The 14,643-nt window shown below is 43.3% G+C and overlaps 1 protein-coding gene across 2 annotated transcripts in view; it reads left to right on the top strand.

Annotated features, from left to right (window-relative positions):
• Positions 1–14,643, top strand: part of VPS13A (vacuolar protein sorting 13 homolog A) — a 277,896-nt gene that overhangs the window by 61,879 nt on the left and 201,374 nt on the right. For both annotated transcript variants that reach the window (XM_077249012.1, XM_077249013.1), the window contains exon 13: positions 10,260–10,431. In XM_077249012.1, the coding sequence (XP_077105127.1) occupies positions 10,260–10,431 (172 nt within the window). The remainder of the gene's footprint in view (positions 1–10,259; positions 10,432–14,643) is intronic.

The following is a 14,643-nucleotide window of genomic DNA, read 5'->3' as shown; positions in this document are numbered from 1 at the left end:
ACTATGCCTCTAGATGAGTTCCTTGGGGGGTCTAGTTTCCAAAATGGGGTCACTTGTGGAGGAGCTCCAATGTTTAGGCACACAGGGGCTTTCCAAACGCGACATGGTGTCCGCTAACGATGGAGATAATTTTTCATTCAAAAAGTCAAATGGCGCTCCTTCCCTTCCGAGCCTTACCATGTGCCCAAACAGTGGTTTACCCCCACATGTGAGGTATTGGTGTACTCAGGAGAAATTGCCCAACAAAATTTAGGATCCATTTTATCCTGTTGCCCATGTGAAAATGAAAAAATTGAGGCTAAAATAATTTTTTTGTGAAAAAAAAGTACTTTTTCATTTTTACGGATCAATTTGTGAAGCACCTGGGGGTTTAAAGTGCTCACTATGCTTCTAGATAAGTTCCTTGGGGGGTCTAGTTTCCAAAATGGGGTCACTTGTGGGGGAGCTCCAATGTTTAGGCACACGGGGGCTCTCCAAACGCGACATGGTGTCCGCTAAAGATTGGAGCCAATTTTTCATTGAAAAAGTCATATGGCGCTCCTTCCCTTCCGAGCCCTGCCGTGCGCCCAAACAGTGGTTTACCCCCACATATGAGGTATCAGCGTACTCAGGACAAATTGGACAACAACGTCCGTGGTCCAGTTTCTCCTTTTACCCTTGGGAAAATAAAAAAATTGTTGCTAAAAGATCATTTTTGTGACTAAAAAGTTAAATGTTCATTTTTTACTTCCATGTTGCTTCTGCTGCTGTGAAACACCTGAAGGGTTAATAAACTTCTAGAATGTGGTTTTGAGCACCTTGAGGGGTGCAGTTTTTAGAATGGTGTCACTTTTGGGTATTTTCAGCCATATAGAACCCTCAAAATGACTTCAAATGTGAGGTGGTCCCTAAAAAAAATGGTTTTGTAAATTTTGTTGTAAAAATGAGAAATCACTGGTCAAATTTTAACCCTTATAACTTCCTAGCAAAAAAAAAATTTGTTTCCAAAATTGTGCTGATGTAAAGTAGACATGTGGGAAACGTTATTTATTAACTATCTTGTGTCACATAACTCTCTGGTTTAACAGAATAAAAATTCAAAATGTGAAAATTGCGAAATGTTCAAAATTTTCGCCAAATTTCTGTTTTTTTCACAAATAAATTTACCACTAACATGAAGCCCAATATGTCACGAAAAAACAATCTCAGAATCGCTAGGATCCGTTGAAGCGTTCCTGAGTTATTACCTCATAAAGGGACACTGGTCAGAATTGCAAAAAACAGCAAGGTCATTAAGGCCAAAATAGGCTGGGTCATGAAGGGGTTAAAGCAGATATTGTATAAAAGACTTAAAAAAAAAAAATTGATATAAATCAATATATAATGGCCATTAGAAATGTACTGCTGACAGCTTTGAGTACTTTATATTTGTCTAGTATTCTATGCCAACTTAGGCTAGTTTCACATTTGCATTTAAAAACGCAGCGTTTAAAACGCAAACGCAGGTGGTGAAAAAACGCATGTAAACCCGTGCAAACGCTGCGTTTTTTAGACGCATGCGTTTTCTCATGCGGTAAAAAAAAGCGACGTTTTGACGCGTTTACATGCTTTTTTTCCTGCGTTTGCGTTTTTGAAACGCATGCTGAGAAGTGTGTGACAGCTGCCAATCATCAAAATTAGGGTTGAGCGAAACAGATATGCCAATTTCAAAAGTCGCCGACTTTTGCCAAAGTCGGGTTTCGTTTTATATATATATATATATATATATATATATATATATATATTTTTTTTTTTTTATATATATATATCATTGAGACACATATATTTATATTTACTTCAGGGCGATATAGCAGAAAAGCCGATTGCCGGCTTTTCATTTCTCCTGCCTAAACCCAACATGATATGAGACATGCTTTACATACAGTAAACCATCTCATATCCCCCTTTTTTTTGCATATTCCACACTACTAATGTTAGTAGCGTGTATGTGCAAAATTTCGGCGCTGTAGCTATTAAATTTAAGGGTTAAATCGCGGAAAAAATTGGCGTGGGCTCCCGCGCAATTTTCTCCGCCAGAGTGGTAAAGCCAGTGACTGAGGGCAGATATTAATAGCCTGGAGAGGGTCCACGGTTATTGCCCCCCCCCCCCCCGGCTAAAAACATCTGCCCCCAGCCACCCCAGAAAAGGCACATCTGGAAGATGCGCCTATTCTGGCACTTGGCCACTCTCTTCCCACTCCCGTGTAGCGGTGGGATATGGGGTAATGAAGGGTTAATGTCACCTTGCTATTGTAAGGTAACATTAAGCCAGATTAATAATGGAGAGGCGTCAATTATGACACCTATCCATTCACCCCCAAGGGTGGTTTGCACGTTAATGACCAGGCCAATTTTTACAATTCTGACCACTGTCCCTTTATGAGGTTATAACTCTGGAACGCTTCAACGGATCTTGGCGATTCTGACATGGTTTTCTCGTGACATATTGTACTTCATGATAGTGGTAAAATTATATATAACTTGCGTTTATTTGTGAAAAAAACGGATATTTGTCGAAAATTTTGAAAATTTTGCAATTTTCCAACTTTGAATTTTTATGCCCTTAAATCACAGACATTTGTCACGCAAAATACTTAATAAGTAACATTTCCCACATGTCTACTTTACATCAGCACAATTTTGGAACCAAATTTTTTTTTTGTTAGGGAGTTATAAGGGTTAAAATTTGACCAGAAATTTCTCATTTTTACAACACCATTTTTTTTTAGGGACCACATCTCATTTGAAGTCATTTTGAGGGGTATATATGACAGAAAATACCCAAGTGTGACACCATTCTAAAAACTGCACCCCTCAAGGTGCTCAAAACCACATTCAAGAAGTTTATTAACCCTTCAAGTGTTTCACAGGAATTTTTGGAATGTTTAAATAAAAATGAACATTTAACTTTTTTTCACACAAAATTTATTTCAGCTCCAATTTGTTTTATTTTACCAAGGGTAACAGGAGAAAATGGACCCCAAAAGTTGTTGTACAATTTGTCCTGAGTACGCTGAAACCCCATATGTGGGGGTAAACCACTGTTTGGGCGCATGGCAGAGCTCGGAAGGAAAGGAGCGCCATTTGACTTTTCAATGCAAAATTGACTGGAATTGACATGGGACGCCATGTTGCGTTTGGAGAGCCCCTGATGTGCCTAAACATTGAAACCACCCACAAGTGACACCATTTTGGAAAGTAGACCCCCTAAGGAACTTATCTAGATGTGTGTTGAGCACTTTGACCCAACAAGTGCTTCACAGAAGTTTATAATGCAGAGCCGTAAAAATAAAAAATCATATTTTTTCACAAAAATGATCTTTTCGCCCCCATTTTTTTATTTTCCCAAGGGTAAGAGAAGAAATTAGACCACAAAAGTTGTTATGCAATTTGTCCTGAGTACGACGATACCCCATATGTGGGTGTAAACCATTGTTTGGGCGCAGGGCAGAGCTTGGAAGGGAAGGAGCGCCATTTGACTTTTCAATGCAAAATTGACTGGAATTGAGATGGGACGCCATGTTGCATTTGGAGAGCCCCTGATGTGCCTAAACATTGAAACCCCCCACAAGTGACACCATTTTGGAAAGTAGACTCCTTATGGAACTTATCTAGATGTGTGTTGAGCACTTTGACCCAACAAGTGCTTCACAGAAGTTTATAATGCAGAGCCGTAAAAATAAAAAATCATATTTTTTCACAAAAATGATCTTTCGCCCCCATTTTTTTATTTTCCCAAGGGTAAGAAAAGAAATTAGACCACAAAAGTTGTTGTGCAATTTGTCCTGAGTACGACGATACCCCATATGTGGGGGGGAACCACTGTTTGGGCGCATGACAGAGCTCGGAAGGGAAGGAGCGCCATTTGGAATGCAGACTTAAATGTATTGGTCTGCAGGCGTCGCGTTGCATTTGCAGAGCCCCTGATGTACCCAAACAGTAGAAACCCCCCACAAGTAACCCCAAATTGGAAACTAGACCTCCCAAGGAACTTATCTAGATGTGTTGTGAGAAATTTGAACCCCCAAGTATTTCACTACAGTTTATAATGCAGAGCCGTGAAAATAAAAATTATTATTTTTTTCACAAAAATGATTTTTTAGCCCCCAGTTTTGTATTTTCACAAGGGTAACAGGATAAATTGGACCCCAAAAGATGTTGTCCAATTTGTCCTGAGTACGCCGATACCCCATATGTTGGGGTAAACCCCTGTTTGGGTACACAGGAGAGCTCTGAAGGGAAGGAGCACTGTTTTACTTTTTCAACGCAGAATTGTCTGGAATTGAGATCGGATGCCATGTCCCGTTTGGAGAGCGCGTGATGTGCCTAAACAGTGGAAACCCCCCAATTATAACTGAAACCCTAATCCAAACACACCCCTTACCCTAATCCCAATGGTAACCCTAACCACACCCCTAACCCTGACACACCCCTAACCCTAATCCCAACCCTATTCCCAACCGTAAATGTAATGCAAACCCTAACCCTAACTTTAGCCCCAACCCTAACTGTAGCCTTAACCCTAGCCCTAACCCTAGCCCTAGCAATAACCCTAGCCCTAGCAATAACCCTAACCCTAGCCCTAGCAATAACCCTAGCCCTAACCCTTTCCCTAGCAATAACCCTAGCAATAACCCTAGCCCTAACCCTAGCCCTAACCCTAACCCTAGCAATAACCCTAACCCTAGCCCTAACCCTAACCCTAATGGGAAAATGGAAATAAATACATTTGTTTTATTTTTTTATTTTTCCCTAACTAAGGGGGTGATGAAAGGGGGTTTGATTTACTTTTATAGCGGGTTATTTAGCGCAGAGGTCCCCAACCGCCGGTCCGCGGACCAGGACCGGGCCGTTGGGGTTTTTCAGCCGGTCCGCGGCGCCCCTGTTCAGCGGTCACGTGGGACCGCTCATTAGAGAAATGAATAGGCGGCTCCACCTCCCATAGGGGCGGAGCCGCATAATTCATTTCTCTAATCAGCGGTGCCGGTGACCGCTGACAGAGGAAGAGGCTGCGGCACCGAAGACCAGCTGTCCGGGGGAAGGAGCGGGACGCCGGGAGCAGGTAAGTATTACATATTCACCTGTCCTCGTTCCACACGCCGGGCGCTGTCTCCATCTTCCCGGCGTCTCTCCGCACTGACTGCAGGTCAGGGTCAGAGGGCGCGATGACGCATATAGTGTGCGCGCCGCCCTCTGCCTGATCAGTCAGTGCGGAGAGACGCCGGGAAGATGGCGCCGAGGAGCTGCAAGCAAGACAGGTGAGTATGTGTTTTATTATTTTTATTGCAGCAGCAGCAGCACAGCTATGGGGCAATAATGGACGGTGCAGAGCACTATATGGCACAGCTATGGGACAATAATGGACGGTGCAGAGCACTATATGGCACAGCTATGGGGCAATAATGGTGCAGAGCACTATATGGCACAGCTATGGGGCAATAATGGTGCAGAGCACTATATGGCACAGCTATGGGGCAATAATGGTGCAGAGCACTATATGGCACAGCTATGGGGCAATAATGGTGCAGAGCACTGTATGGCACAGCTATGGGGCAATGGTGCAGAGCACTATATGGCACAGCTATGGGGCAACGGTGCAGAGCACTATATGGCACAGCTATGGGGCAACGGTGCAGAGCACTATATGGCACAGCTATGGGGCAATAATGGTGCAGAGCACTGTATGGCACAACTATGGGGCAATGGTGCAGAGCACTATATGGCACAGCTATGGGGCAATAATGGTGCAGAGCACTGTATGGCACAGCTATGGGGCAATAATGGTGCAGAGCACTATATGGCACAGCTATGGGGCAATAATGGTGCAGAGCACTGTATGGCACAGCTATGGGGCAATGGTGCAGAGCACTATATGGCACAGCTATGGGGCAATAATGGTGCAGAGCACTGTATGGCACAGCTATGGGGCAATGGTGCAGAGCACTATATGGCACAGCTATGGGGCAATAATGGTGCAGAGCACTATATGGCACAGCTATGGGGCAATAATGGTGCAGAGCACTGTATGGCACAGCTATGGGGCAATTATGAACGGTGCAGAGCACTATATGGCACAGCTATGGGGCAATTATGAACGGTGCAGAGCACTATATGGCACAGCTATGGGGCAATTATGAACGGTGCAGAGCACTGTATGGCACAGCTATGGGGCAATAATAAACGGTGCAGAGCACTGTATGGCACAGCTATGGGGCAATAATGGTGCAGAGCACTATATGGCACAGCTATGGGGCAATAATGGTGCAAAGCACCAGGGAAACAAGCATGGTGCTCCCACTCATTCTGAACCTATGGTAAGTTGAATCACATTCTCATTATAAATGTCATAATTATATGATAAGTATGCACTAAGCTCCATCCCTCCATAACCCCACCCCCATATGACCAAAGCCCCGCCCCTGCCCCACCCCCACCGGGCCATGGAAAACTGGTCTTGCTTAAAGCCGGTCCCTGGTGCAAAAAAGGTTGGGGACCTCTGATTTAGCGGATTTTTATGATTGGCAGACGTCACACAACTGAAAGACGCTTTTTATTGCAAAAAATATTTTTTGCGTTACCACATTTTGAGAGCTATAATTTTTCCATATTTGAGTCCACAGAGTCATGTGAGGTCTTGTTTTTTGCGGGACGAGTTGACGTTTTTATTGGTAACATTTTCGGGCACATGACATTTTTTGATCGCTTTTTATTCCGATTTTTGTGAGGCAGAATGACCAAAAACCAGCTATTCATGAATTTCTTTTGGGGGAGGCGTTTATACCGTTCCGCGTTTGGTAAAATTGATAAAGCAGTTTCATTCGTCGGGTCAGTACGATTACAGCGATACCTCATTTATATCATTTTTTTTTATGTTTTAACGCTTTTATACGATAAAAGCTATTTTATAGAAAAAATTATTATTTTGGTATCGCTTTATTCTCAGGACTATAACTTTTTTATTTTTTTGCTGATGATGCTGTATGGCGGCTCGTTTTTTGCGGGACAAGATGACGTTTTCAGCGGTACCATGGTTATTTATATCTGTCTTTGATCGCGTGTTATTCCACTTTTTGTTCGGCGGTATGATAATAAAGCGTCGTTTTTTGCCTCGGTTTTTTTTTTTTTCTCACGGTGTTTACTGAAGGGGTTAACTAGTGGGGCAGTTTTATAGGTTGGGTCGTTACGGACGCGGCGATACTAAATATGTGTACTTTTATTGTTTTGTTTTTTTTTATTTAGATAAAGAAATGTATTTATGGGAATATTTTATTTTTTTTTTCTTTATTTAGGAATTTATTTTTTATTTATTTTTTTACACATGTGGAATTTTTTTTTTTTTTTTTTACTTTGTCCCAGGGGGGGACATTACAGATCGGAGATCTGACAGTGTGCACAGCACTCTGTCAGATTGGCGATCTGCTGTGCAGGGCTGCAGGCTTACCAAGCGCCTGCTCTGAGCAGGCACTCGGTAAGCCACCTCCCTCCCTGCAGGACCCGGATGCTGTGGCCATCTTGGATCCGGGACCTGCGGCGAGGAGGGAGGTAGGAGACCCTCGGAGCAACGCGATCACATCGCGTTGCTCCGGGGGTCTCAGGGAAGCCCGCAGGGAGCCCCGTCCCTGCGCGATGCTTCCCTATACCGCCGGTACAAACATGATCGCGGTGTGCCGGGGGTTAATGTGCCGGGGGCGGTCCGTGACCGCTCCTGGCACATAGTGCCGGATTTCAGCTGCGATATGCAGCTGACACCCGGCCGCGATCGGCCGCGCTCCCCCCGTGAGCGCGGCCGATCGCGTATGACGTACTATCCCGTCGGTGGTCATACGGGCCCACCCCACCTCGACTGGATAGTACGTCAGATGTCAGAAAGGGGTTAATCCAATTGTATGAAATGGTTAAAAAAAAACACACACACAATATTGCAAAGTATTTTAATGAAATATACACACAGGTTGTTGTAATATTTTATTGCTCTCTCAATCCACCTGAAGACCCTCGCTCTGTAACAAATTAAAAATAATAAACCAACAATATACATACCTTTCGTAGATCTGTAACGTCCCACGATGTAAATCCATCTGAAGGGGTTAAAATATTTTACAGGCAGGAGCTCTGCTATAATGCAGCTGTGCTCCTGCCTGTAAATCCCGGGGAATGAAGGTAATGTAGGTCAATGACCTATAGTTACCTTCAGTCTCGGTGATGCGCCCCCTGCTGGATGTCCTCATATGACGTCGAGCGTGGGAAAAAGTTCCCAGGATCCTGTTTTTACAAAAATCAACGGATTATGACGGGAGGTAAAAGACAGAAGTGTGAAAGAGGTCTTATTCTCCATCTCAATTGAGTATGCCACATGCGGCTATGGAGATTTTGAATTGTTAAACATACCTTTTTTGCATAGCACTGGCGTATTAGTGTCCTTCCTGCAGTTACTGCTTTATACTTGCACAAGCATTAACCCTTATGTAACTTACCACACTATGTGTTAATAATATACAGCACAGGTATTTATCTTTATTCTATGTGCGATTATTTGGCATTTTCTTGTGGCTATACCTTCATTTTACTGCTTGATATTTTGTCCTGCATTTTTTGGTAGTGCTACTTTGTTCAAACAATTTTTAATTCTATTAATAAAAGAATGTTTTATATGGTTTAATATACTCTTTTGTCCATCTCATTAATTTAATATATTGGGTTGGGGCCCGAGGTGTTGAATATATTGATAGAGTTTTGACCTTGTATTCATTAGTGCAACATCCTTTTTGGAAACCCTTGTGTTTAATGATATTACATGTACATATGGTAATATTTGTAATTATATTTATTGGTTTTGTAGCCAATTCACGTCCGTGCAGTTGTATTTTTTTTTACATTTATAATGTTTCTGATCATAAATAGTACACATTTTATTATAATAAAAATTAACGGATCATTGCTGTATCAATCATAATATAGGGTATGTGTGACAGTCTGGGAGAAGTGATGCATGCAGTGTTTCTGCAATGGAAATGACTTTCTATGGCCACAAAATACTGCGCTGCCCGCATATCAGGCAGTGGTTAGCCGCGCTTACATTTTAATTTGTTACGTGTGCTTTGTAATGGATTGCAGTCTCATGCCAATGGTTTGGAAAGCTGACAAACGTTGGGAGACCAAGTTTCTAGTCCAATTATTGAAAGTGATTGTGGCTTATAGACATACACATACTCCATAATGGCAGCAGTGTATATATGTGACTTATGATTCAGACTGGTCACTCGTCAGCATCAGGCACTTGTGGTTGGGTTTTCATTGATTGGTGGTAGGGGTCGCTGTGTGTTCTCCCCTAGTTGTGCATGGAGATGGATGAAGTCCATAGGTGTGCATGGCAGTCACAGATTTCAGGTCCGGGTTTTCCATGTGGCTGAAGGCCACAGGTTTGTTTGTTAAAAACCCTGCAGTAAGGGGTATGGGTGTGTCAGGTGCAACATGAGTGTCAGTCTGGTGTGTGCTGTTGTACAGAGCAGAGGCCTGCAGAGCACTGGCTGTGTGTGTGAAGCGGCACAGGCCGGCGGACCCAGCAGCTATGGCAGCTGAATAGCCTGGCACCCGCAGCGTATACAGCGTTGCAAGTCATCCATGGTAACTGGTCTCGTATGTGGACAGTCCTGTGCCCGGAAGTGAAGCGGAGGTGGATGTCCTGTGCCCCAAAGAGGACTGGCATGTGTAACGATTGCAAACAGGTGGATATGGTGCCCGGCTACTATCCGGAGGATATCCTGGGCTGTGTACGGCTATGAGAGTAAAGAGTCTGTGATACAGCGGTGCAGAACACCCACGGGAACTAGTCAGAGGAGGACTGGCTGGTGTAGTGTCTTGAACATGTGGAGCTGTTTTTGGAGACTGTAATATGGCGTGCGGTCGCCCCACAGATACTGGACAAGGAGAGGTCTGGCGTGTTTAGGGACTGTAATCTAAAAGCCATATGATGTGTAGTGCTATGTACTGGCACTGAGAAGAGATGCAACTGTGTATTGAACTTTGATGATGTGTACTACAAAATACTATGCACCTTTACGTGAAGTAACACATTAAAGAGAATTTTGTGTTTGAACTTTGTGGGTCACTGCCTCTTCACTCTGTATGTATGGTGCTATCGCAGCATTACACTCCGCATCTCAAGATTCGCTTTTTATATTCCTTTGATTTTAATACATTTTCTACAAGACATTAATGACTTTCTCTTGACAATGGAATAGGTGGAATTATGCTATAACTGGCATCCTTGAAGTCAATGTAAAGCCCCGTGTTCATATGTGGTCATGGAAACATATTCGGAAGCACCGTCAACAGACTAAGAGGTACAAAGACTTGTACAGAATCAAAATAACCTCAAAGAAACCAACTGAGGACATTATTCGTATGACAGAGGTAATTCTTGTGACATCATACTGTGCAAAACTTATAAATACAGCCGATTTTACAATGTATTTCACTACAGGTTTATGACTAGACCTGTACTTGAACCAGAGCCCAAACCCTATTGAAAACAATGGAGACCCGAACTTTTGATCTGGAAAATTCTCTCTCTCTTTCTCTTTCGCTCTTTCTCTCTTGTTTTCTCTTTCTTTGTCTTTCTCTCTCTCTCTCTTTCTCTCTATCTCTTTTTCTGTCTCTTTCTCTCTATCTCTCTCTTTCTCTCTTTCACTCTCTCTCTCTTCCCCCCCGAACTCTGAACATTGCAATGGACTTCCAAGAGAAGTCCGTGTTCGGCGATTAGCACTGGACACTAACTGTCCAGTAAAAACCCCAAACTTTTAATTTGGGTTCGCTAATCTCAATTTATGACTTGTTTTATAGATATTTAGTGAAAAAGTGCCATGTGACTCTGAATGCTACAGAGTGTCTGTTAAATATCCGTCTGTTATGCACAGATTAATTATCTGTGCTACTCACAGAAACCTTCAGAAATAATAAGGCGCAGAGCAAACCGTAATGCATACTGGACCATTGATGTTTTACTTGTAATAATCTAGATTCACTTTAAATATTCTCTTAAATTCAGTTTCTCTAAAGTATATGGGATTGGCTTTATGTATTTTTTAAAGTATTTATTTAACTGTATTGGAGGCATTTAACTTATCAGTCTAGCAGGATGTGAATGCTTGACACTTGCTTTAATAGATGGTGCTAGGCCTGTGTTCACGCTGGAAAAACGGATATTTCAATGGATACTTAAATGGATATTCCCATTTCCAAAATCCTATCCCAATATGTAGTAGGTGAAATAATAATAATATTAGAAAATACCTCCAATTAGAAATGTAGCATAGTTATTTTGATTAGCTATGTCGCATACCTCATTTGCAGGGCATTGCAATAGCTTGGTATCCAGCATCGGCAAGGTTGACCCAGTTTGGGATGGTCCTACACTGTCGAATATTAAAAACATTTCCATGTGTCAGAATTTAACCTTAATGTGTATAAGGCCAGACAAAGGATCTGGTCCCGAACTGTGGACACCAGCCATGGGAAGCTATTTAAATGTAATATCCAGCTCAAAGAAGGGAGGCCACGCCCTTGCTTGCACAAAATGCAAAAATACAAAGAAAAAACAAAAAAATTAAGCTCGGGTTTAAGTTGGTATACATGTAGCATACAGTTGTGTGAAAAAGTGTTTGCCCCCTTACTGATTTCCTATTCTTTTGCATGTTTTTCACACTTAAAGCGAACCTGTCAGCACAATTGTCGTCAGTAAACTACAAACAGTGTCATGTTGGCGCTGTTACACAGAGAGCGCCAAATAAAGAACGGGCCGCCACGAAGCACGAGCATCTCATTAGCTGAAAACAAAGATTAATCAACAACCAAAAGACGGGAGTTCTTCAACCCAGGCATCATTTTAATCAGTATAACAGTGCCAACCTGACAGTGTTTGTAGTTTACTTGGCACAATCCTGATGACCGATTCACTTTATATGTTTCAGATCACCAAACAAATTTAAACATTAGACAAAGATAATACAAGTAAAGACAAAATGCAGATTTTTAAATTAAGGCCTTTATTATTAAGGGTAAAAACATGAAAACTTATAGGGCCCTGTGAGAAAAACTGCCCCCCCCCCCCCCCATAAACCTAATAACTGGTTGGGCCACCCTTAGGAACAAAACCTGCAATCAAGCGTTTGTAATAACTAGCAATGAGACTTTTACAACACTCTGGAGGAATTTTTGCCCACTCATTTTTGCAGAATTGCTGTAAATCAGCCACAGTGAAGGGTTTATGAGCATGGACCACCTTTTTAAAGGGAACCTGTCACCCCTCCAGTCGTTTCAAACTAAAAGAGCCACCTTGTGCAGCAGTAATGCTGCATTCTGACAAGGTGGCTCTTTTAGTTCTGGGTGCTGTAACTTGAGAAATAATCAGTTTTATAATTTGTCCGAAATACCTGGTGTTCGGTCAAGTAGGCCGGCGTTTCCCCCCTGCTTCAGACAGCACACAGCTGTCACTCACATCTTCTTGGCGCCGGGCGCCGCCTCCTCCTCGCCACTGTTTTCAAAAGTAGCCGGTGCTCTTTTCCCCTGCCTGGTGCAGGCGCAGTGAGCGCTGCCCGTCTTTCCTCATATGCAGCCCAGCTGACTGCGCCTGCGCGGCCGCCCTGCTTGTGATTCCCAGCCCCGCAGTGACTTATGATTTATTCACATTGCGGGGCTGGGAATCACAGGCAGGGCGGCCGCGCAGGCGCAGTCAGCTGGGCTGCATATGAGGAAAGACGGGCAGCGCTCACTGTGCCTGCACCAGACAGGGGATAAGAGCGCAAGCGCCGGCAACTTTTGAAAACAGCGGCGAGGAGGAGGCGGCGCCCGGCGCCAAGAAGACGTGAGTGACAGCTGTGTGCTGTCTGAAGCAGGGGGGAAACGCCGGCCTACTTTAAGGTCATGCCACAGCATCCTAATCAGATTAAGGACTTTGACTAGGACACTGCAAAATTTTAATTTTGTTTTTCTTAAGCCATTCAGAGGTGGACTGGCTGGTGTGTTTTGGATCATTGTCCTGTTGCATAACTCAAATGTGCTTCATCTTGAGGTCATGAACAGATGACCAGATATTCTCCTTTAGAAATTTTTGGTAGACAGGAGAATTCATGGTTCCATTTACCACAGCAAGTCTTCCAGGTCATGAAGAAGCACAACAGCCCAAGACCATCACACTACCGCCACCATATTTTACTGTTGGTATGATGTTCCTTTTCTGAAATGCTGTGTTACTTCAGTGCCAGATGTAATGTCCATATACCTTTCAGAAAGTTCAACTTTTGTTTCGTCAGTCCACAGAGTATTCTTTTAAAAGTCTTGAGGATTGCCAAAATGTTTTCTGGCAAAACTGAGATGAGCCTTTATGTTCTTATTGCTTAGCAGTGGTTTTCATCTTGGAACTCTACCCTGCAGGCAATTTTTGCCCAATCTTTCAGTCATGAACACTGACCTTAGCTGAAGCAATTGAGGCCTTCAGCTCTTTGGATGTTGTTGTGGGTTCTTTTGCAACCTATTGGATGAGTTGTCGCTGCGCTCTCAGGGTAACTTTGATCGGCCGGCCACTCCTGGGAAGGTTCACTACTGTTCCATGTTTTCGCCATTTGTGGATAATGGCTCTCACTGTGGTTCGCTGGAGTCCCAAAGCTTTAGAAATGGCTTAATAACCTTCTCCAGGCAGATAGATCTCAATTATTTTGTTTCTTATTTTTCCCCGAATTTCTTTGGATCGCTGCATGTTGTCTAGTTTTTGAAGAGCTTTTGTTCTACTTCACATTATCAGGCAGGTTCTTTTTAAGGGATTTCTTGATTGAGAACAGGTGTGGCAATAGTCAGACCTGCATGTGGCTAGGGAATTTGAACTCCGCTTCCCAAAGATGTTGTCATGGTTCATTTTGTGTTCGTGGCATCCCTGGCTCTACTATAATTTAAATGTGTCTTTTTTCCTTTCAGGCCAGCAAGGGTTAAATATCAGTTTCCTTGCTGGCAGCTGCTTTGATTGCTAGTCAGCTGATGTGGGTGATGACCACTTCCACCATCCTTTAAAAAGTCACATGACCCATCAGCTAACTGTTGATGATATAGTAATTTATGTTGACCAAGCCTGGAGTAAAGAGCTCTCTAGTTGCAGTGGTGCTTCTGCTGTGTTCGTGGAGTTCTTGGTCCTGGTGCCGTATCCTCAGCTGTGTGGTGCTTTAAGCGGGGACAGTGTTAAGTTCTATTTTCTCTTTTTTTTGTCTGTCTTGTTATTGTCCCTCTCCCTGTGTTCTGTGTTATTAACCATGTGCAGTGGTGAGGCTAGCGTCCTTTTGCGGCCAGTGTACTAGCCAGGGAATAGTGAGGAGACAAACAGGGATTAGGCATGAGACGGTAGCGGGGGGAAGGACCCGCTTAGGGCATTAAAGGAGTTTAGGGACAGGCACAGGTTGGAGCTCAGGAGGTGCCCCGTCCCTTGTTCCCTACTGTGAGGGCCTTCCACTCCCCATTCCATCCCATTGTTGGTGTGAGTTGTGTTGTCCGGTGGATTCTAACCATATTGGTTCGTGACAGATGTGATAAACCACAGTTAATTTATGTTTTAAAGGGGAGGGGGGTGGCAATCACCTTTTC

This window comes from Ranitomeya variabilis, chromosome 1 (assembly GCF_051348905.1).
Source record: "Ranitomeya variabilis isolate aRanVar5 chromosome 1, aRanVar5.hap1, whole genome shotgun sequence".
In the NCBI taxonomy this organism is placed as follows: Eukaryota; Metazoa; Chordata; class Amphibia; order Anura; family Dendrobatidae; genus Ranitomeya; species Ranitomeya variabilis.
Note: the sequence above shows the minus strand (reverse complement) of the source record. Positions and strands in the feature narration are given on the sequence as shown.